We start from the raw sequence: 24952 nt of genomic DNA, 5'->3' as shown, positions 1-24952 counted from the left end.
TTGCCGTTGCCTGGGCAAACCATTTATGGGAAAGAATTTGGATGTCTTTAACTTTACTGTCAAGTGACTCTCCATCTGGAATGAGGGATTCCTAAAAGGTTTGAGGGAAGAGTAAATCTACTGCACTTATCTTGAAGGCTGTCCCAGAGACATACACAATTTCTGAATCCCTAGGAACTGTCTCTACGCTGATATATGGAAAGTTCTTTGTTGACATGGAATGCATTCAAGGGTCCCATTTTTCCATCTCCTCCTCCCTCACTTGAATATATCGTGAAATCATACATCATATTGGTTACCTGACCTGCACAATATGGAAAGTGGATGACTTGGGAGATTAAATCCAAAGCTGGGTCAGATCAGAGGCTATATATTAAAAGTTTATTTCCCTACAGAATAATTGGATTTTTCTGCAGTCACATCCCATCCTTCTACTCAGCGAACGCATGTCAAAGAAACATGAAATGCAAAAACCTTTTTGATCAGCCTCAAGAAACAGCACAGTAAGTTATAGAAATACTTCTGCTTATTACGGACTTGTTCTGGGTAGTGTCTTCAGAAGTACGATGGGCCTGATTCAGGAAATAGATCTTCCATTATGCTCTGCACTAGTCAGACCCTTATTAGAGAACAGAGTCCAGGTTTGGGTCCCTTTTTTAAATGATGTGTAGAGCCCGGAGCAGTCCAGAGTTGAGTGACAAAAATGATTAAAAGGATGGAAAAGAGGTCTTATGAGAAAAGGTTTAAGGAACTGGAAATTTAGCCTAGAGAATATAAGGCCAAGAGGGACTTAATGACTCATCCAAAGTATGAAAGGCTTTTCCGGGGAGGGATTCTGCCCAGCTGTGCTGTACATTCACTGAGGACTGAATGATTGGGAATGGGTTACAGCAGCAGAGATTTTGGTTGGGATGTAAAGCATGAACTATCTTAACAGGATGAGAGAATACTGGAATGGGCTCTCGAAGAAGGTGGTTGAGTCTGAATCTTTGGAGAGTAGTAAGGAAAGAACAGATGACTATGTGTCTTGGATAGCTTCGTTTAGTAATCTGCCAGATAATCTCTTGAGCTGCCTTCCACTTCTTCTGGGTTTCCATGCTGGATGTTCTGTGCCTCTGTACTGTTTAAAATCTGTTCAGATTCCCAAATTCTTCCCCCAAACATCTCTCCTTCTAGTCTCCGTAAGTGTTCTTAAATGGAACGTTAGCTATCCTGAATCCATAGCAACCCAAAACAGTAACTTCCACTCTCATCACCAAATACAACACTTCCAGAGGAAGCAAACCTATCCTAGGAAATGTCAATGGGGTAGGATACTGTGAGTGGGAGAATATTTCTCAAGTACCCAGGACCACACCTGTAAAGGCCCTGATTGGCTGGCTGGTGTTTTACCTAGCTGCATGGGGAAAAGGCTGGGTTTGGTTTTTCTTACTTGAAACCGATCCCAAAAGTTTTCCTGTAGGATGTTTGCTGATAGTAGTTTGATAAGGGTATTGGAAAAGTTCCAAAATGGTTGGAAATGAGAAAGAAGGAAGAATTCACAAAAGAGCAATCTTTGGATACGTTGAAGCTTATCATTCTCTGTAACATTTAACTTAGCTAGACTATCCACATTGGTACTGAAGTTTCAAATAGTTTTTTATGTGTTAATTCCACAGTTCCACTTAAATTAGTCTCCCAAACCTGGACAGGACTTTATTCTTACAAGGTGATTTCTGATTTTAGGAAAAAGAGCACATTAGTACCAAGCGTACACATGGAGAATGGAAAAATTGGCAAAGAATGTGACCCAGATTCCTTCAGAAGATGTCAGGAATCCAATCTAATCCAGGTATTTTACATAGCAACACATACAAAGGAATTTACTGTCAAAATGTTTATTGCAAAACAGAGGTTTAGAACAAAGGAAAGCAAAAGAAAAAGGATCACATCAAAATGAAATTTATGACACTAACTGAAAGAATCAAATGCATCGTAGGCATTCTAAATGATCAAAACCCTTCTTATGGAGATGCCAATTGAAAATTCTTACCTCATGTTTGTAATTTCATATTTCATACATATTGTATATTTTCTTTGGACTACAAGTTAGACACAGGTTTTGCTCAACATAATGTTCCAATAGAAAGAGAAAAAAATCTTCTTTTAAAAATATTGTGAAAATACCGTTTATTCAAAGCTTATCTGACCACACATACAGATTATAAATAGTATTCTAGTATTCAGTACAAAACTTTCAAGAGTGCAAAAGCAGTAAATGCAGTGTATGTCATTAAAAAGACACTATAACATTCTGCACACAATATAAAATATTTAATGTAGGTGCTTGGTACTCTATCTCTGAAATTAATCTTCACACACCAGCAAGCTCCAAACAGGCATTATAATGTTTACTAAGCTGCAGACTGGGAAAGAAGAAATGCTTTCTTCAGATTTTACTGGTAGAGATTGGTAGAAAATATTGCATAGCTTCCTATTTAAGCTACATTAAAACTGAAAAATTAGAACAGATTATCTCTTGGACAATACCTAAAATATTGTCCCCCAAAAGGTGTTACATAAAAGCCGTAAAGGATGCCTGATTACAGAAAGGAGGGGCCACTAAATGCATAGACTAGCTGGATAAGTTAACTTTACGCACATGACCATTATATAGTAAAGATACTGCTGTTGATTTCAACAGGCTGCAGTTCATTAATAATGTATCAATATTTAACTCAGAAAACTCCTTTATTGTCTCCCATAAAGCCACTAACTCTTTGATTAAAACTTGAGAGATAATGTGAAGTATGCAGGAGTGTTGGGAGGAGCTACATTGGATGCCACCTGCCCAGAAAAAAAATCTCAGAACCCTTCAACTGTTGAAGTTACAATTTAATTAAGCCAGTTGATTGATTCAGAATGTCTAACAAAGGCCCTGTGTCCTGTGTGGATTGTCAACACTAAACCAGTTACCTAATGTCAGAGAGGTAGGCCTCAGCCCTGCCCACCTCAGCATTCCTCTAAAACAATGAAAATGTGGAGATTAGGGTCAGCAAAGGGATCTCCAGCATGTAACCAAAAGAATAACTGAATGTCAGTTACTGAAAAGACAAAACAAATTTGGCAAAACAGACTAGGTGTGTGCATGTCAGATGAATCCAGCCCCACTTTTTTTGGCTGTCTGAGTTAGACTAACCTACAGTTGGTTTGGATCTGGAATCAGCTTACTTACTGCTCAATTTGCTGCTTCCAATGAGTTAGAATCATTCGCAAATTTGAGTTTTGAGTCTATTGACTCACAGATTGTTTTTAAGCTGTTATTTCTGAAGTCAAAACCACTAGATTCCACTTCTTTCAGCCTTGTAGGTTTTCTGTTGGAAATCAGTATCAGTGCCAGAGCCTTCATACATGATATCCAGTTGAGTTAAAGAAATGCCAGTGATCTTTTCCACTTAGTTTGAGTGCCTAAAAGCCCTGCATAGGAACTCAATTTAGGAATTACAGGGGTAGAACATGAGTGTGTGTGTATATAAATATATCTTCCAACTCTATTGTAAGGTATTCTCTCCAGGTTTCAGTACAGTGCTCTGCACACAGTAAGTGCTCAATAAATACCACTGAGTGGTGTAATTTAGTGTCAATAAAAGTCTGATAAACTAATTTTATATAATTCCCACAGAACTCCACTTCACAAAATGAGATATCTGTAAAGGCCATGATCTGGATTCAGCTGGTGACATTAGTCTCCTTAAGAGCTAATGCAGCATGCAAACTTGTAACCTTGCATGGCTTTGGCAGGGGAGAATCTGACTCAACGTTGCTGTGTCATCAGATCTTCAAAGGACATTTGATAAACAGCAGAATTAACAATTAATTACAATGTGAGTTTTTAAAAAGTTGTGCCTCTTCTCCCCGAATCTTACAGAGTCCTTATAGCACACTTAATCTAGAGCATAGCATTTAAAATATGTAGTGAGGTTATTAAAACCGTTCACTTATCCAAGAGTTTTCCATTGGTATGAAAAACTGCTATAAATGTTATGATTCTCCACTCAATGCTAAGTTGTTTCAGACTTTCAAAAGAAATTGGGAACTTCTGTTATTCCAAAGTCTAGGAGACCTAACTTCAGGTATCTGAAAATTTAATGAATTTAGAGATAATTGCAAGCTGATAATCAAAATGGCCTTTTTAGATGTATGTTTTAGAATTTGGATTTGACATTTTAAAAAATATTGCTATATAGAACAGAAGATCTTTATCTAGTGAGCTTGCACTTTTCCAAATGGAAGACACCTCAGAGTTGCCAAGTTTCTAGAGCAGCACCTATAGCAATAACTGCCCAATCACTAGAGGCAGTAGTAGTGGGAACACAGCTTAAAAATATGCTATGTACATGACCATGTGCTGCAGAATAGTAAAGAAGATTTAAATCCACTATTTGTAGTTGCTTCATCTAAGTGGGAATTCTTTCCCTGGGCATTTGTTCTATAACACGGAGAGAGAATTTCCTTTTAAAAATGTATTTTTACAATCCAGGATTAATAACCCCGACCAATTTAGTGACCATTTTAAGTAGGGCCACATTTAAGGAAAGCTCCACCAGGTTGAAGCCATTCCTTTAACATGCACCTTTCTTTTGTACAAAGTACAACGATCTAACCTTCAGATTCTTGGGCATTACTAATGGGCCTAGGGCTGCAACATCTGTTGTCAGTTTCCAATAAGACTACTTTTCTGTTGCATGTTAGTGATAAAATTGCTCAGGTCTTATTTTAAAGCAGCATTTTTTCCAACTTACAAGATGCTCTTCAAAAAGCTATATTAGTGGTAATCTTCTGCATTTGGCTATGACTCAAGATCCATGTTTGCAACAGGCCTCTCTCCCTCATCTCTCATTCTCCACATGTTGCATTCTGCAGCCATAATCCTGTGTTTTTGGCATCATAGATTATTGTCATGGAAATAAACCCAACATCAGAAATGCTTGTTTGTTCCTTTACTCAGAGTGAAATCACGATGGAATAAGAAATAAGACTCAAGAAAACTTGTTGAAACACAAGTATCTCTGATCAGTAGTAAAAGGGAAATAGAATGTTCAAAACACTCCAGAATGTCCTCAGTATGCAATGAGCCACCAAAATTTCTGTAATCAGGCACCTCATTAAAACAAACTTAAACTGCATCTATTTTTTAAGTTTTTTTATTTTATTTCAAAATTTCATTAAGCAAAAATAAATTTCATAATACTCTAAACAGAAAATGCTGCCTTACAAATGTGACTGGCCTGAAAATTGTGTTTGGTTTTCTGCTTCATTTACAGGTTTTCATACAGACCAAGACATCAGGTTTTGTATTTCTCAACATCTTAAGTGTTACTGCTTGGCTTTCAGATTGAAAGGTTTTCTGGATTTCTGATTTCATTCACTACTGTCCTCATCGTCACCATCATCATCACCTTCTGACACGTCAAAATCACTCAACCCCAGGGCCATGTTGATTTTCTTTCCCCGCCTCTTAGATGTGGTTTTGGAAGAATTCTGCTTGGCTTGCATGTTTATCTGCATCCCAGAATGCAGGACAGCTCCTGCTTTGTTCATTGAGAAGATATCCCCAAAGCCCATCCTCATCATGGCCTGCAGACCTGGGTTCATGCCATCTCCCTCCCCGTTACTTGCTGCTGTGATCTGGCATGACATCTCTGCACTGTTTGATTCCTCTGTTTTAGATTCAAAGTAAGACTCCTCAGACATTCTTGCAGCAAGAGGTAAGAAAAGCTATCAAAAAGGAGGAAAGGATAGAAGCAAAAAAGGAAAGTTAGAATCAATCTAAATCGATGAAACAGACACCACAAGATTAGTGCGTTAAACGGAAAGTAAAATGGTTAGTGTACTGGACGTGGGGGTAGGGATACATTTCTAACAACCTTCTGGCTGCCAATTGTATTTTTTTCTTCATTTTGTTCTTTATAAATGATAGAAAAAATCCAAACCAATAGTTGGGAAAGAACTACCAAAGGAAACCCACTTCATATGGAAAGGCCCAGCTTGCTAAAACCCCATTTTGTTTAAGACAAAATGGTGAGGAGGAATTCTTCATATGGGGTGAATTCTCTTTTACCATAACCTTAACTTTGATGATTTCACTGACAAGTAAGCAGAGTGGAAAAACCCCACCAAAACCAAAGCAGGGAAGAAAGTTTGGTGCAGAGTGAAAAATGTTCTATCTAAAGATCCAAAGTTAAGTTCAGTAGCCTCTACAGTTCTGGGCAGATTTTGGTTTCATTCATTCAGTTGTATTTGAGTGCTTACTGTGTGCAGAGCACTGTACTAAGCGCTTGATTCCTGTTTCATTGTGCAGTACGGGAATCTGAAGTACAAATTGATTCTGAACACCTTTCCATTTAAGTCACCCTTAATGAGCATGAATTAAGGTTAAATAGGCACTTGGAAACAAAATTTTACATTACTCTGTGCCACTTAAAAACAACAAAGTGTAACTAGGAGAGAGGAGGGGAAGAGATCGCTCCTTTCTACCTCACGTTAGACATCACCGGCCCCCATGTTTTAACAACACTAGTAAGACTTACAGTGAGGCTTTGGAGCTTCAACATAAAAAGTCAGGGATGATCCCATTTTCACCAAGTATAACTTTCTGTGCTCAATCTACTGCACCACTGTGGTAAAGAGAGTAGGTTCAAAAGATGGGTTTTAGATAAAGCTACCAATTTTTGTTCCAGGAGGCTTAGAAAATTAGGATGTAAAGTAAATTACATCGCTTTCAAATTAAGAGAATTTGGTGGCAGTTTCACAGGCAAATAAATGACTAAAAAGTGCTCAATAAATATCACTGACTGATTGAAGTCAGGTTTGGGACCGAAATTTGAGAAGCAGCATGGCTCAGTGGAAAGAGCCCGGGTTTGGGAGTCAGAGGTCATGGGTTCTAATCCCCGCTCTGCCTCTTGTCAGCTGTGTGAGCTTGGACAAGTCACTTAACTTCTCTGTGCCTCAGTTACCTCATCTGTAAAATGGGGATGAAGACTGTGAGCCCTACATGGGACAACCTGATTACCTTGTATCTATCCCAGCACTTAGAACAGTGTTTGGCACATAGTAATCACTTAAATACCCCAAAAAAGAATAGTTTACAACATTCTAATTCAAATTTGACCTGAACCGTGCAATATCAACCCACCGTGATTAATATCATGTAACTTCATAAATGTTAATGTAAGAAAGCTACTTCAGCACTTTGCATCAGAACAACTGTACTACTTACCTTTCAAATCTCCTAAGTCCCTATGCGGGCTTGATCTGGAACTGTGGTCACTCTAAAATTAATTTATTTTACTTTATTCCAAAGGAAAGCTTCCCCACTCCAAGCCAGACAGGGATTATCTTTCATTTTCCCCCCAAATTCTCCTTTTAGATATGGATACCACAATCACATAGCTCCCATAAAATCATCATTCAATTTGAACATTTTATTTTCACAATAAGATTTCATTTTTCCCCACGTTTTTACCTGAAGCCTCTCCACCACAGTAAAAGATGCCCTTGAAACTAATCCCATCTAATAATTTGAGAAATAGCTACCTGCAGAGCAACGAACTGCTCCTTATTCTCAAAATACGGGGCTGACACCTTAGAATGCGAATGATTGTATTTTCCTTCAAGACTGTAGGTGAAAACTCAGCATTCAAAAAAAGACAACCTGCAAAATAAGGTGTCTTTGATGCACCTTTTAGGACACATTGCTCTCAAGCTTCTATTATGGCACTCTTAGGACCAGCCAACTTTTGAGCCATGCCAATGAAATGTATAAAGAAAATAAATGATATACTGCTTGAGTATAAACTTCTCTTTCTTCAAAAGGCAGGTGGTAAGAAAAATATCAGTAAGAAGTACAGGTTAAAGTACTTCGGCCCTTTCTCAAAAAAAAAAAATCACTTTAGTGACTGGGGCAGATGTTTGCTTTATTCCTCCATTCCAGCAATAGTAGTAATATATGTGGGTTGAGGGCACATGAGAGCATGGCATTGATTCATTTAAAAAACTAAAAGTAAGAAGAGTTCTGATGTTCTAATTTGAAGTTTATTCCTATTTTAGAAATGAAAAAAAATCATGTAATAGAGCCATGTCATGCTTTCAGAAACAGAATTTTTTTCACCCTCAAAGATTAAGGTAAGAGTTATTTCCTTTCTAATGTACAGAGTTCTGTTTAGCTTGAATTTCTACTTGAAGTAGTGATTTTTTGCACAAAGAAATGAAAATCACTGCTCACCCTTGCAAATGAGGTAAAGAAGGGTAGCATGCCATCTACAAAGATGGGATCATGATGTTTTGAAAGAGTTTTTTCATTTTCTCTAGCATTTGTCACTTTGAAAGGGGCAAAACAGATTTCTTTTAAAGTTTCAGGAAAAGATTCAATTGAAAAGCAATTCATGGAAATCATTTTCAAAACCCTTAGGAATGGGAGCTAAGCTTGATGCAGTGCATTAATGTTTTGATGTTCATGCCCAAGGGAGTAATTAGCATTGAGCAGATGAGGTAGCAGTCACGAGAAGGCGGATGGATGGGAGGAACAGGGAGATCTGGAAGAAGAGGGGCAGATGTGCCCGCTCTTCATTTGGAGTGTGGGAGTGAACTCGAGGAGGGTCTCAAGGGGCAGGGCTGCGAAACAAGTGAGCAGCAGACACTCTCCAGGGAGGCAGGGGGTCTAGGGTGGAACTGGGGCCAGACAGTCCTTCCTTCCTAACGCTTCCCAGACCCGCTTGGTCCCTGGCCCCCAACCTAGCCTCAAAGAAAGAGGGTCAGTGATTCTGCAGAGAGGACAAACGCTGCTCCTCTCGCCATCACCCCCTCATACCCATCAGTTGGATGGGTTGGGGCTGTCGAAACAAAAACCCAGCAGAGAGAAGAAAGAGAGGGGAGAATGGCACAAAAGAAGACTGCAATTGCCTCCAGGAACGATAAAAACATAAAGCATGTTCTTGCAGAGAGAGAGAGTTTCTGGTAGAAAAAACTTACAGGAGTGTTGGACTGTTCCGTCAACTTTTGCTCCCACATCTTCAAACGCCTCTCTCTTTCCTTAAGTTCCTGCTCTTTAAAGCTCAGATCGCGCTCCAGTTTCTTTAACCTCTCTAAAGTTGCTTCAATTTCACATCTGCACAGAAACAATTTGTTAAGTCTTGGGTTCTGGTGACAGATACAAATTGTTTAGATTCCCCACCTGAATGATAATTAAATATTAAAGGCTGAAAACTCCAATATCAAGTCAAGCAGTACATTTAATTACCAGGAAACATGAATCCTCCCTTACCCCGAAAAGCGAGTATTGTGACAATTTTGGAAATTAAACTGAAAGTGCCCACCCATTAAAGAAAAAACACCATAATTTGTTTTCCCAGAACAATCAATTCCCTAATAAGAACAGGAAGGGATACCACCTCCCCCCCTCTTCCCCCAACCCGGGTGTCCAGCTACTATAAAGGGCACTCGGCATCTAACAAACTCTGGCAGATTTAAGAATCTCCAACCTGGTCTGCCTGGTATGAGCCGAAGGTTGACCGGTACTGGATAACTGTTCTCCCTGAAGAGCTCCCTGTAGTGCATAAAGCCAAAACTGGATCCTCTCTCACAGGTTCCAACTTGGAAAGATCTTATCATCTAAGCACTTGGCAGATCTTTCGGGAGTGTGTTCAGTGCCTTAGCTGCCAAGTAATTTCACCATTTTAAGTGTTTCTCTTTTTCAAGAAGAGAAAAAAAAACCTCATAATACTTTAGCTGTTCTCCCTGAAGAGGCCCTGGGGAGATCTAGCTCATCTTTTCCATTGCTAAAAGAAGGGCACACATGGGGCACTTGTACCGCACCCCTGTCCAAAAGCTGGCTGGGGACGATAAATGAAACTCTGTCCCGTTTGTCTTTTGTGGTGTGGCCCAGCACCCCTTAGTGGGCAGCCCTGTGGCCATCTCCAGCCAGTGGCTTCCTGGGGTGAATAGTGCTCAATTGCGGAAGGCTCAGAAGTGTTAACTTCTTCACAGCCATAATAGGGAGCCAAAATTTGTGCCCGAAAACTTTTGTGGCCTTCAAAGATGAAATCTGGCAGGCAATTAGCACCATAATATGCTCTAATCACATTTAGTAGTCTGAAAAGTACCTTGTTAAACTAAGGCAATTAACTGTAAAAAAAAAAAAAAAGCTGCTTATGTCACCTATAACTGTGCAAATTAATGTGAATTTTGTTGAAATAGGCTAGTGCCTTAATCTAATCAATTAAGGTCCATTAAAATAGAGCAATAATCTAAAAAGTGCACTGCAAATGTTTCCACTAAACACAGTAAGGTAGTACTGACTACGAAGTATTCAGTTCTTTATGAAGATTTGAAAACAATTTAATATTCACACGCTTGGCCCTGAGAATTTCATTTCCCCTCACAAAAGATGTAAGCAAAAGGCCATTACTCCTCTCTAACCTAGTGCTTTACCTCAAGGTGCAAGCTCCATTTGGTGTTTGGGGGAGTAGAAATCAGAATAGCAAGACCAGACCCAGTTACACACAGGCAGTAGTTTTAGAACCCAGCTCTTTCCATGCACTTCTTCTCTCCCTTTGGTGCTCCCGATTCCAGGTTGGACTGCTCCTCCCAATTATACTCCTCTCCAATGATGCATATTTTTGGCCAGAGTAAATGGCCACAAAACTCATTTTCACTAGAAATTCTGACCAAGGATTTACCTCCACACTATGAGCCCTGGATACTTTACTCCTGGGTACCTCAGACCCCCTGGAAAAAACACTTAAATAAATTGAAGGGGGTGACAAACATAGAAACAATCAAACTGACAGCTTTAATATTCCATCTGTAATGTGGTTCCTTGGTCCCAGCTTTTCTAGCATCTGACTATTGTATTCGACATTACAATACTTAGGCTGAGAGAACAAATTAAGGACAGTTGTTTCCATTGCTTTTGTTGGTACAGAATGTGACTCAACCTTGCTTTTACTTAAATGTAGTTTTATGTGTTTTAATCTATGCAAATTATGGTTTTCTCCTAAGCCAAATCCTGCTAAGGTAAAGTCCTCATAACAGCAGTTTTCCATATGTCAAAATCAAGCAACATACTATAATTATCTTTTTTCATTAGACAGAGACTTCTCTTAAAATAAAAGGTCAGTCTGTTAAAACAGCGGCAATATAAAAAAAGCTCATATCGAATTATAAATAATCGGCATCAATAAAGAAAAAGCAGTATTGCAAAGTTAAGGATTGTGTTCACAAATACAGGAAAGTAAAAAGCACTGAATGTATGTTCACATTGATTTCTGCAGTCTAATCTTCAATAATAATAAGGTACTTAAGTGTTCGCTATGGACCAAACGCTGTACCAAGTACTGGACTAGATAAGATCATCAGGTCAGAGGACGGTCCCTGTCCCAATCCAAATGGGAGGGATGACAGCGCAGGCATTCAATCCCCATTTTATAGGAAACTGAGGCAGAGAAGTTGTGACTTGCCCAACATCAAACAGCAGGCAAGTGGCAGAGCTGGGATTAACACCCAGTTCCTCTGACTCTGAGGCCCATGCTCTTTTCCCCTAGGGCACACTGCTTCCACTATGTTAAGATATAATAGATAAATAAACCCACTAACCAAGGTTTGTTTAAACAACAAATAAAACAATTCAGAGGGTAGAGTGGAGGTAAAGCACAATCCCTGCCTTCAAAGAGCCGTTAATCGAATGGAGGAGTTTACATTCCTCTGCAGTATCCCACGAGAGGCAACCGGGCGTGCGTGGAGGAGTACAAGGATTGACACCCTTCTTTGCATGCACCCTAAATGGTTACTGACACACCCAACATTTCCCTCTAAAACCCTGCCATCCACGTACCTATTTACCTGTCCTCAAGCGAACAGCCCAACTTTCCCCTCCAGCCCCCTAACACAGCTACGGGAAGGCTATAACTTTGAATTTCAGATATCGTGAGAATAATCAACACTTTACAGTTGACAAGCTCCAATTAGAAATAATTTTGAAAGAAGTGCCTTAAGCTGGGCACTTATGCTACCACTAAGTAACAATAATTTAACTGTGAAGGGCACAGTCGTGGTTCAAGTGCATAGCTGTATTTTTAAAATACTTGTACTAAGACAGGGATAATTTAATAAACGCTGTTAGAGGCAATATGACAAGCAAAGTGGCAAGCACACTAAAGCATGTTTGTCAAGTGAAAAGAGGGTCTCTCAAAAAAATAATCCTGGCTTTTCTTCCAAGCTCCCAATGAAGCATTTTCAAGGAAAAGCCTCAGGCCTCATGAAGTCCAGGTTCAGGGAGTAGCAGATCTAGAAGGGTTGATGTCCTGATAAGAAGGCAGCGTGATTTAGGGGAAAGAGCTCGGCCCTGGGAGTTAGGACTTGGGGCTTTTTCTAATTCTGCCTCTGCCAGTTGCATGCAGTATGACTTTGGGCAAGTCACAACTTCTCTGTGCCACCGTTTCCTCATCTGTAAATGGGGATTCAGTGCCCCTTCTCCCCGCTACTTGGACTGTGAGCCCTATGCAGGACAGGGACTATGTCTGACCTGATTATATTGAATCTACCCCCATGCGTAGAAAACAGTGCTGGACACACTGTGAGCACTTATTACCATAATAACAATGTCACATCGTACTGCAAATAGAAGCTACGTGGTGGAGTGGCTAGAGCACGGGCCTGGGAGTCAGATGGTCATGGGTTCTAATCGTGGCCCCACCTCTTGTCTGCTATGTGACCCTGGGCAAGTCACTTAACTTCTCTGTGCCTCAGTTACCTCAACTGTAAATGGGGATTGAGACTGTGAGCCCCATATGGGCCAAGGAACTGTGTCCAACCTGATTTCTTTATATCCACAATGCCTGACACATAGTAAGCACTAAAATGCCATAATTATTATTAAATAGCCATCCTCTCTGTCCATTTCTGCCACAGCATCAACATGTACAAAGTCCAATGGAATCTATTAGACCCACAGCTGAAACTACCAAGTCGCAGCAGAATCAACAGGAAATAAGCAAGGTGATTTTTTTTTTTGGTCTGTCATGAGCTATTGCTTTTGATTCTTGTGGCCTAGAAAATCCAAACACCTTTGTCTTATTTGTGGGTTCTGGAGGTCTGCAGGTCTGCGTATTCTCCTGAACCAGTTGATTACAAGTGGACGTTTGCTATGAAAATTAGAAATGAGTAAAGTGATTTTAAAAACCGGTTAAGCACACTAAATAACAGGCTGAGCATCGCTAAAGGAGTCGTCAGCCCAAGCATTTTAAAATAGTTCTTGTAGTTTGGGCTTGGCATCACCAGATGGCGCAACGTGTTGCGTTGCCGCACTTGGGCTACGGGGAGCAGCAACAGAGCGCCTCTTAAGAATCTCTGCTGAGTCAGTGGAGAAATAATGTCAGCTCTAAAACACGCTATTTATACTCGTGCATCACGTGACCTGGCTCAAACACTCTATCTGGTGCTCATTTTTTCCACACACACAATAAAATTCCCTCATTTTACTGAGTTCATTTTCCAGGGACAAAGTTGGGGCACTCTAAAAAATCATCCCAGTTCTCCAGACCATCCCCAGCTCTCTCCTCTACCACTAATCGGTGTTTCTACTAGTACGCTCTTTTTCTAGTCCCCCGGCCCGCAGGCACAGAGCGTTTTCATGCTTTTGCTCTGCAACTTGCTGGACGACGACCAGGGCTTCTTAATACAGAGCGGGCCGAGAGCAACGTCTGGTAACGATCCTCTCTGCCTTGGAAGATCTGATTTCAATATTCTTTTCCAACACTGAGATATACTGTGAAGTCCTAAGTGCCAAGAAAAAATCTTTGGGACCCTCTCCAGTGTTATTTTTTGACACATGTAAGAGAGAGAAGTTTTCTTGGCCCTGTCAAATCTTTTAGAGACCTATCCAAATTTTGAGACAACATTTGTAATTGGCCTTATTTCTTGACACCAGCCATGTTTTTAAACCATTCGTTATCGGAAACAATGTTAACTTAAAGAACAGATATATCAGGAGAAGAGACACCCACCTCCACTCTGCCTTGTTGTGCAAGAAGGAGTTACACTGGTCTGGAAGGTTAGTGTCATTTGACATGGACTCCAGAATTGCAATGATTTGCTTGAATGACGGTCGTTTCTGAAAAAGAAGAAAAAACACCCAAAACCTAAATCACTTTGAAAGAGCATGACTTCTCTGAGAAAATGCAAAGAAACAAGGATGACAATAAATAAGATTACAGAGTATCCCTGGGAGCTTCAGGGGAGATGTAGGCTTAAAAGTAGCATGGCCTACTGGATAGAGCACAGGCCTGAGAGTCAGAAGGTCGTGGGTTCTAATCCCAGCCCCGCCACTTGCCTGCTGTGGGACCTTGGGCAAATCACTTAGCTTCACTGTGCCTCAGTTACTTCATCTGTAAAATGGGGAGTGAGAGTGAGAGCCCCACGTGAGGCAGAGGATTGTGTCTAACCCGATTTGCTTGTACCCTCCCCAGCACTTAGTACAGTGCATGTACATAATAAGCACTTAAGAAATACCACAGTCATTATTATTGTTAAAAAGGGTCATAAAGCTTTATTCTCCTCCAAAAGGCCTTCCATGACTACCCCCTAATTTCCTCTTCTCCCGCTTCCTTCTATAGTGGATTTGCACCCTTTATTCCTCCCTCCCGCAGCCCCACAGCATTAATGTACATACCCGTTAATTTATATTTTGATTGAGTATTGATGTTTGTCTTTCCCTCTATACACTAAGCCTGTTGTGGACAGAGAGCAGTCTATCGACTGTTCTATTGTCCTCTCCCAAGCATTTAGTACAGTGTTCTGCACACAGTACGCACTCAAATACCACTGATTAATTGATATTCTTGTGGAGGCCCTAAAGCGTCTTAACTTCATTAGATTCATCAGTGAATCTCATAAAGTGACATTTCTGGTGCTAGCCAAGTGTGTGGGGGAGGTGAGACAATTAATCCAAATCCATCACAATCCCAATTTAGGATGCTGGGAGTGAAAAAAATGGACTTTTTACTTTGACTTCCTCAGGACTACTGGGAAGTCACAACTTCCTAACATCTTTTCTACTTCCTCACTCTCCAAGGTGAGTTTTACCCTACTCGTGGAATGATTGGCAGGGGAAGAAAGAGGACAAGAATTTAGGAACCCTGTCCTCGTGTCTTTATTCCTTCCAGAGGAGCCCCAGTATTCAAGTGAGAACTGGCAATTTTTTTTGCTTCTACTGATTTGGAGTTGGGAAATATTAGGCGGTAGAGGGCTGTGCTGTTCTGGCCAAACCTGTTCTCTGAATGCAAGATATTCAGGCTCCTGGCTTGACTCTGAAGCACTTTTTCCTAGCTTCCATCTTTCTCAAGATAAAAAAATTACCCAACAAAAGAAGACCCCCACCCCCGTCATACCTATCGTAACTTCCCTCCTTGCTTTACTTAACAACTAAAATTTAAGACTGTAAATGGAAAAAAGAAGGTATTCATTGAAAAATGAGAAAAAAACGCTGTTAAATGTGGTTTTTTTTAGAGAGTAGTAACTGCAGTGGTCTATTGGACAGACCCTAGGCAAGGTTGAGACAAAAGGTTAATGTAAAATGGAGATAGATAATGAAGGGATGATGTACCCTCTCTCCCCATCACATCTCCTGATTATACCATTTCTGAACAAATTACAGCTGCAGCAATTAAAACCTGCATTTTAATTTGGGAGCACAAAAACAACTGGGAACAATGCTGTGGTAGTTTTCAGGAAGAACCAAGTGATTCTTACATTATGAAGATGGGCAATTTCATAATGAAGTAAAAACAGAATAAAGACAAGCACTCAAGTGATGCCCTTATCCCACTGTGTCTTTGAATTTTCTCCTGACGACCCACACCTACTGCCATTTTGACAGTAATTGGGAGGGGATGGTAAACTTTCAGTCCATGTCTCCCCACTCTTCAAGAACCTCCAATGCTGGCCATCCACCTCTGCAAACAAAGAGCCCTAAGCATTGGTTTTAAAACACTCAATCTGCTCGCCCCAATTTACCTCACCTCACTAATCTCCTACTCCAGCCCAGCCTTTACAGTCCACTCCTGTAACGCCAGTTGACTCACTGTGCCCCAGTCTCATTCATCTCACTGCCAACCCCTTTCCCACATTCTCTCCCTAGCCTCGAACTCCCTCACCCTCCATATACACCAGACCACCACTCTCTCCACCTTCAAGACCATTATTTAGGTCACTTCTTCTCCAGGAGGTCATCCCCAATTAAGCCCTCCTTCCCCAGATCACTCTCCCCTCTGCATCATCTATACACTTGGATCTGTGACCTTTGGAAATTTAATATTTGTCCCACCCCCAAGCCCATAGCCATTATATACATATTTTAAAATTATACACTATAAATTTATTCACATTAACATCTGCCCCCTCCTCTAGACTGTATGGGCAGGGAACGTGCCAGCTCATTCTGAGGTATTGTACTTTCCCAAGCGCTTAGTACAGTGCTCTGCACATAATAAATGCTCAATACATATCATTGTTTGATTGATTACAGAATTCTTTGCCTTTGCTGACCATGTACACAGGAACCCTCTTAGGGAAATCTTTCCTTATAAACTGGTTCTGAAAAAATTATTTTCATGTTTTGTTTTCCTTTTTGTCTTTGCGCCATCATTTCTTCCCAATTTTGTCAAGGCCTGATAGGCACCCTCCTTCATTTGTACTGTATTGTCACTCTCTCTGCTTAACTTCTCAAAACCCTGAACCTATCATCCTTTCTCCCAACTAACAGGTATGAACTTATTTTCATCTATTCCTTAGAATTTATGACTACATATCTGCTTTATTTAGTTATGGCTGACTGGTCTAATTGTAAATATTGTTGTTTGCCTTCCCCATTAAAGTGTAAACTCGTTATGGGCTAGGAACATGTCACTTCATTATTTTGTACCTTGCAAACACCTAATACACTGCACTGCACCAACTGGGTGCTGATAAGTGCTTCTACTGCTTATGGCAGCCTATATACCAGAATATGGAGCTGAAAGCAACTGCTGGAACTGATGAACTTTGGGAGAAAAAAACCAAATCACTCTTCAGGAATTCCCTCTCAAAAACTAATGGAATTACCTTTCAAACCAAGAGCCAAACTCTACTCCAGAAATGCCCCCAGCTATCATCAGAGGTAATTATTGAGCGCTTACTATGTGCAGATCGCATACTGCAAGGTATGTAACATTTTGAGGCTATCCACAAACCATCCAGGTCCTGGTGCCTTTGATCCTCAAGATTTTTCAACACTTTTTTTAAGGAAAAGAGGTAGGGGATAGAAGGGAGGCCGGGATTATTTTATTGAAATTGTATATGGTGAGCAAAGCCCATCATTAATGGGCAAGTATTTTTCTGTCATTTCTCCAAACCTCCACTCTAACTTCAGAGAAACATTGGTGTAAAATGGAACTGTATATGGTATTGGCTGTTTTCACTCAAATATTTTTCTTAAAGCCAAGGTTTTAATAAGGACTAAAAAATACCCCTAACCCTCACCTCCAGTTTAGATAGCCTGGAGCACAGGCAAATTCCAACGTCTACACCTCAATACCTGGTTAAATTACTACCGGTAATCCCACTGGTGTGCACACCTCAAAAATCAAATAGAATAAACATGACTGGACTCCTTAACCATTATTATAATGAAATGATAGCTGCTAATTAAAAAAACAAACAAAAAGAAACTGATCAGCCTGAAATATTGGCCTTTACAATATTGGTCTTTGATCATTTCCTTTGCATAAGTGTTCTAGTACATTACCTTGCCGTTTCATTTAATATTTTGCTTTGCTTGCTTTGCTATTTTTAAAGCGCTTAAAAATGTGCAGAGCACCATTTAATCAAAGGAAAAAGACATGAGGATGTTTATTTCCTGAGCATACATTCAAAACTCTGGCATCGGCTTCATCAATGATTTATCAGTGGAATTTGTTTGTAGGGGTCAGAGGTGGCCTGGCTGCTGCTCTAGATTCCCAATACAAACCTACAGCTAGAATTCTCAAAGTTATAAAAACTAACAAACAAATTAGGAGGTGCATCGTCCCTTAAAGGCAAGAGGAGTGCACACCTTTCAGTACCTAGAAGTGGAGTTTATCAGGTTGAAAGAGGAAGAAGCCAATGATGTACCTACAGCAGATCAGAGCAATTAAATGGGTGGAGCTGCTAAACATCTTTGAAAGTAAATCAGTGGTTCGGTTTCAGAAGGAGCAGGAATCCAGCTTTACATGAAAGAATGAGACCAAGGTATAACATTTCATTATCCAGCAGAAAAAAATGAAACAACATACCTTTGAATCAGCCTCCCAACACTGACGCATCAGCTCAGCAAAGCTCCGGGGGCAACTGCTTGGAATGGTTAATCTCTGCAATAGAACCGGAATTTACACATCAACTCAACGCAAAGATTCACTGGTGAAACAGAAAGGACTTTTCTAGCCTTTTTAAAAAATACCATAAACTCAAGAACTTGACCAAAATTTTTAATTTAAAACACACTTTCTAGTGTTGGGGAATCAGAAAAATCAGGTTCATAAGAGAAGCATCTAGAAGATGCTTCAGGAATTCCCAGTGTGCAGGCAGCAAATGAACAAGTCACAGGGTGGCAAAGAAAATTTCCAAACCCAAACTGAAGCTAAATGATGGTGGTGAGAATCTGAATAAAACTGACCCCATTTCACTGAAAGGTCTATTACAAATGCTGCTTCAGGGGATCACGTGTCGGAAACGTACTCTGCACCTTCTTTGGTCCGATGTGAAAAGGCATTTGACAATAGTGAAGGGTTTCAAAGTCTGTCACAATGAATTATAATTGGAAATAAACATAAAGTAATTCAAGAGGCAGGGCAAGGCAAAAACATTTTGAGAGTGAGTTGATACTTAATTCGGAGTTGAAGACCCTGCAGTCAAGGTGTGAGGGACTGGAAAAATCAAACTGGTTTCCCCATCTGATGACATTGCAGAAACCTCTTGGAAGCTAGCCTGGGGAAGAGTTCTAACTATAGCCTAATGGTTCTACAACAGCCCTTCAAATGATCTGCAGATGAAGAGGTTTCCTAAATTTCCCAAATGACCAGTTCACTGATGAATCAGAGAACACTTCTGCACCACAGATCCTGATGCTTGAAGAAGGTCTACCAACGGTCCAACTTTTCCCTATCCTCCCCTTCCACTGCCTCATCTGACACCCAAAGAAGCCGCAGTATGCAATTACTAAACCTTAGGTAACTGGCACTTCCCAGGACTATTATAAAACCATTCTGGTTATGGGTTGTAAATACATTGCAACATTGCATACTCTACAGGAAACTAGGGCACAAAATAATACAGAAACAATTTTGATGGGCTGCAAACTTATATTCTTGGGTCCCCAAGGGGCCAATGTTATACTGATAAACCATCAGAATTCATATTGGAAAAAAGATATAAACATTTACTGCTTACCAAAGGAATGCTGAAGATCAAAATTGGAAACTAGATTTAGATAGATTTTTGGGGTGACTACGAGTGCAAACTTGGAAAAGCTTTGTCGGCCTTTCACCAACAGACTGACCAACCTGATTTAGGGGGAAACAATTTCTAAAAAGGCTGCTTAGCTTGAAGCTTCAAAGCCTTGCCAAAAATGGCTAATAGATTCTTATCTTGTAACTTCACAGTACGGCAGAATAAAATCTATCAAATTGTACCTTAGTGCTTCTGTAATGTGACCAGCAAAATCTTATGAATCTTAGAGTACCAAAACAAGGCTTGATGTTTCTTTAAAGGATAAGCAGTTGGGAAAATGACTGAAAAGAAAGTCTAAAAATTGAATTAAGATTCCATTCCTAAATGGAACGTTTCCTTAAGATGTTACATTTTAAAAAATGAGTTATAAAAATAATGTCCTGACACTTGAGAGCAGTCAGATCATTTGCCTAAAAATGTGCATGATAGTCTTGGAATGGCATTTGTCTACGTTTCCCTCCCGTTCCGTAAACTGAAAAGTGGACTACAGTTGGAGAACATAGAGTCATCACTTCCAACACCCCTACTAAGAGAGTATTAGGTAGCACATGATGCATTTATAGAACATGATGCAATTAACATTTCCTGTTGCAAATCACAAATGGAGTCATTTTATATTTACACTTGTTTTCCTGCATTAGAGTTACTTTTTCTAAAGCTAGCCTCAAAATGACAACTGCACATGCTGTAGGTCCCTCCCCTAACTTTCGCAAGGATTTGTTAGTTTCACATGGACATTTTGCTGTTTTGGCAAAAGCATGTTGTAAAATAAACAAAAATTAAACATTTATAAAGTAGGAATTATACTGTCATAACACTGTGAATAGAACCTTAGTGAAACTGAACCAAAAAATCTGGAGCGTGTTTCCAAATTTAAAGTAAACCTGGATTTATTAGAACTCCCTCTCAACTTCATGGCCAGGAGCCATTTTCAGAGAATTCTTGTGGACTCACTTTTTACTTTGTCCAGTCAAGCGCTGTATCTAGGTCCTACTTCTAAGACTCGCTAGATGGACACATTCCAAAGATGGCAGTTTTGAGATTTCAGAGAACCCCAGCACGACATTTAAGCCAGATTCTCAATTACACAAGGAACTCGAACAATTTCTTCACAAAGATAATTATGCTATATCCACAGGAGAATATGGATGTGCTAGCGTCACTCCTTCAGTCTTCCTGCTTTAATACATGAAATTCCGTTTTCCTTGAGCAGTGGGAAAGGAAACTGCTTCCAAATGTTATTTCTACAGTTTTTATGAACACAACCTATGGGTAAAATAAGTCTAATATCTTCCCAAGGCACCATTTTGTTTTCATATATTCTCTTGGAAAACTCAACACTTTATTGATTGAGTTTATCAGTGTTTTAGCCTTTTCTAAATAATGTTCCATGCCTAGAATCTTTCCAGTTAGCACTCCAGAGGATAATAAAGATCTCTGATTAGTAGGTATTACATAACCTCTGTTTTGGGCAACTCCTCACAGACTAAATGTGTTAATCCTGGCCCAACTGACATCCTAAAAAAGCCAGCTGGTTTGTTCCATATACATGAACTGGAAACCTCTTGGGTCGATATACTGGAATCACTGGACCATTATAATAGCTATGTCAGCCACAAATACAAAGGCCATGAGTTGTAATTCTGCAGATTCCCAATCCATATGATTTACACAAAAAGAACTTCCAAATTCATAGTTCATTTCAACTTTAAAATTTCTTTGCTATACATAACCCTTCATGGCAACCGCTTCCTTCAGAGCCATAACTACTTCATTAACTTCCATTCAGAACATGCTTTTCTGATTTCATATTGTGCCTTGAACAGTGAATTCTTGAGGCACATTTAATACATTTCTCTTTTCTTATTCCAAAATAGTTTTCAATAGAACATCAATAGTTTCATTACTTCCTTTTGCAAACTCAAACATTTGGTGATCCCACCGCAAAATTCCAAGATCAGAGTCTCCCATTAAGATTCCACTTCTTCTATGAATGTGTGGCTGCTTGTTAAAAAAAAATACAGCAGGAAATAGCATCGTAATTAGTTAAAACTAAACAACCCTGGTGGGGAAGAATAAACCAAATCTATTTTGTAATGCATCCTCTTCTCACTCAGCTAGCCAGAAAAAATTCTCCATTTCCAATGATTCACAAGGGCATTATCAGGTGGTCCCTGGATTATGTGTCAAAGAGGGAGAATTGGTTTCCCCCAGTGACTAGTATTTTCTGGTTTAACGTAACTTTCTCATGTGCTCATATGGGAATTATAATCAATTCAATTTCCCCAGATTACTCTGAAAAAACAGAACAAAAAAAACCCAAAAAAGGTGGATGCCCCTCCATCTTCCTCTTTTTTGACTGTTTATTATTTGAGTCAGATCTTTAGTTCCTTCTCTCTATAGCGTCCTTAGGTAACTGTTGATAGTGGCAGTGTTTTGTAGAATAAAGTTGCATGGCAAAATGAAGGCATCACTAAGTTCTAAGTTTACCTGCTCTACCTTTCTACCTTGATATTGGATGCTTCATTCTTACGCTGAGAATTTCCATGACTGTGTGTGTTTCAGACCGTTTTAAGCCTTTTCAGAATGTAGTAGCTGGCTTTGATATGAATGTACCGTGGTCTCTGATGTAGGCTCATAGGTCCAACTAACTGAAAGCCTCAATTTGTGGGAAGAAGGAAAGCGAGGCTGGGGACACAGCACAAACGGTGTTTACGCTACTGAAGTTCTTTTGAAATGGAAAGGCTCGGCATGAAGAACCAGCAGTTATGCCACTGCCTCGCCAATTCCAGTGAGGAGCTCATCTTCAATGTAGTGTTGAACGTAGGTGGCAAAACTGTAATTTCTCCCTTTTTTGAAACTATTTTTTCTTCTTTTATTTTTGAAATTCTCATCTAAGCGACAGTTTCTTGTACTATAGTGACTCCTGCTGGGAGAGTTAAGTTGAAGTAGCTGAAGGTCTCTTACAGATATATCAACTCCCGGCCAGTAAAAAGATGTCCTAAACGCAGGAGATGGAGTTAAACTGTTCCCCTACCTTGGATGCAATGGCTTCTTTCATCACTAAGAACAAACCCCCAGGTTTTACAATTGAGACTGAGAAACTAGTACAGTACTTGTACAATTTTTGATCTACAGCATCACGACGTGAAGCTGCAACAATTAGATGTAAAGGGTCCATTCATGAGGAATAACATCACTTTGACCCTTTGTGTTAGCTCCTACTGCTAATCTTTCCATAAGCGTGAACTTACTTTCAATTTGAAGAAGATGAAAAAGTCTTTTGCAAAACCCCAATACTGTTTTCTGATCTATGTACCTGAATGTAGAAACGTAGTCTTACCTCATTTTTTTCCACTACAAGCCAAGCTACTTGTAATCCTTCCAAACCTTTAAAGGGGACCTCCCTTGTTAGCATCTCCCAGAGAACCTGGAACAAAAAAAAAAAAACAGAATTTTATTCCTGTCCTTCATATTTTAATATATTACTAGGCATATCTGAACCAATTACCAGCATAGCAGATCACATCCCTAGAAACTTGGGCAAATGAGTGTGCACGAATGGAGCTCTCTTCATATATTTATACATTATTCCTGTCCTCTCCTCTAAAGTATAATCTGGATTTTTAATGGGATCATTTGGGCTATGGGTTTTAGAATTTTATGAAATCCAAAGCCTGAGTAATGATCATCCTCACAATACTGACTACCAAAATGGATTTGGCGTTTGGTTAGTTGATATTTGAGAAGTACTACTCTTCCCAATCTCAGATTACCCAACTTGGAACAAGGTCATTTTTTGGTATTTCTCCAGGGTTTAGGGACGGCAATATCTAATGGCCAACAAAGACCTTCCAAAATTGTTTGGCTCTAAAGCTATCTCTTTGTCCAAGCATCTACTCCAAAATGGCAGGTAGTCATTAGCAGAATTATGGTCTCTGGGTTCCTGAATTTGTAATTCAGATTGAATTCACTTGGACTAGGCCATCTGGGGGGAGTAATATTTTCTCCTTAAATCCCACTTGACCATTCTTATCAAGAACATAAAGAGTGAAAATAATGAAAAGTTAATTTATTGGATTATAGATGAAGCATTCAATTTATAGTATCTAAATTTTCACAAAATTACAATAAACAAAAACTGAATGATGCTGATTCTGGAAGGCACAGTCCAACTTTGGTTTTGCTTCAAACAGAGGGGACACCATAGGTTTAAAAGTTACTTTTCATGAAAAGCTACCCCAACAAATAACTATCAGAAGCTGCCAAAACAAAGGGAGCCTCCCAATACTCTTTGAAGGTATGGGTCATTACTGATAATTCCTGATAATACCCACTTACCTAAAGGACAAATTGAGGTTCAGAGAAAGGAAGGGAAATGTACAAGTTCCCATAATGGCTCTGGAGTGGAGCCAAGGGGAGAACCCAGAAGTTCTGATTTTTACTCCCCATGCTCTAACTTCCACAAAATTGTCTCTTCCTTAATGAAAGAAGCATGGTGAATACTTAGACAGCCCTCAAACAACTGTTCCAAGCAGCATCCCCTGACTCCAAAGCACTGCTGCCTCAGCCTGTCCTCAGTCTCATTCAAGCCACATCATGTTGAATGAATTCTGGCTAACACTGAAGGTAATTAGCAGCAAAATGCAGGGAAATTGGCAGATGCTGCTCAAGCGGGGGGAAAAAAAAAGATCACTGAAGCACATTTGGGCTTTCAAGCAAGTGAATACGGTGCTCCCTCATAAGAGCTACTAAATCTTTTCTGTCGTCTTAATGGAACTGATTAGTAATGGTAAAGGTACCTCAGTAGGGCAAATTTTCCTGAATTATTTAAGGACAGAAGAAGAATTCGAACAGGCATCCAATCTCCTGGGTGGCAAGAGCCCCTGCTTTTTGGGAGGGCAGGGAGGAGGATGAAAAAGGTACCCTCAGTCCGTTTCTCCAATTATCACATCTGGTAGAAAGGCTGAGGAAATGAAGGCTACATACGGCCAAAGAATTGAACCAATTTAGTATTCCCATGGAGACTGGGCACAGGAACCACAGTTTGGCATAAATTAAAACCCCTGGACTACCAAAACATTCAGCTATGCAGTCTCATTCCCCTTCCTCCTCTGAATGACTATAGGACATTTAGAACAGTCATCTTGGATGAACTGAAAATCAGTCTGAGCTTTGTGAGATGTGATATGATGCCGGTTGGGAATAACAATTTGGAAAAAATTTTTACTTTTGCAGATGTTTATATGAAATAGCATATAGCTAAGAATAGCTTAGCAGGAACGAAAAGCTAATTAAAAACATGTTAGATTCCTCTAGGAGCTTTAACCTGCCCAAATATATCACCTTTAATTTACTCTTTCTCCAGATCTCAGGAGAGCTGCACAGGCTATGGGAG

At 39.8% G+C, this 24952-nt stretch overlaps 1 protein-coding gene and 1 long non-coding RNA gene across 7 annotated transcripts in view; one reads left to right on the top strand and one right to left on the bottom strand.

The window, feature by feature from the left end:
- MAP3K20 (mitogen-activated protein kinase kinase kinase 20) overlaps nucleotides 1-24952 on the bottom strand; it is a 124164-nt gene that overhangs the window by 28358 nt on the left and 70854 nt on the right. For 4 of the 5 annotated variants that reach the window (XM_029072123.2, XM_029072124.2, XM_001514714.4 and 1 more), the window contains exons 8-11: nucleotides 22898-22984; nucleotides 18342-18416; nucleotides 14040-14146; nucleotides 9010-9145 (exon numbers count right to left, since the gene is read on the bottom strand). In XM_029072123.2, the coding sequence (XP_028927956.1) occupies nucleotides 9010-9145; nucleotides 14040-14146; nucleotides 18342-18416; nucleotides 22898-22984 (405 nt within the window). Of the gene's footprint in view, nucleotides 1-1861; nucleotides 5758-9009; nucleotides 9146-14039; nucleotides 14147-18341; nucleotides 18417-22897; nucleotides 22985-24952 lie in introns of those variants that run through there. The other variant, XM_007671246.3, reaches the window with a different exon arrangement.
- Nucleotides 5620-15853, top strand: LOC114814261. Of its 2 annotated transcripts, none has more exons than XR_003762025.1 (5): nucleotides 5620-5747; nucleotides 8089-8163; nucleotides 12946-13032; nucleotides 15006-15106; nucleotides 15689-15853. It is a non-coding gene; the product is annotated as an uncharacterized LOC114814261 (long non-coding RNA). The 2 variants fall into 2 exon arrangements; XR_003762026.1 differs by having other exon boundaries at nucleotides 15006-15215.

This window comes from Ornithorhynchus anatinus, chromosome 9 (assembly GCF_004115215.2).
Source record: "Ornithorhynchus anatinus isolate Pmale09 chromosome 9, mOrnAna1.pri.v4, whole genome shotgun sequence".
Lineage (NCBI taxonomy): Eukaryota > Metazoa > Chordata > Mammalia > Monotremata > Ornithorhynchidae > Ornithorhynchus > Ornithorhynchus anatinus.
Note: the sequence above shows the minus strand (reverse complement) of the source record. Positions and strands in the feature narration are given on the sequence as shown.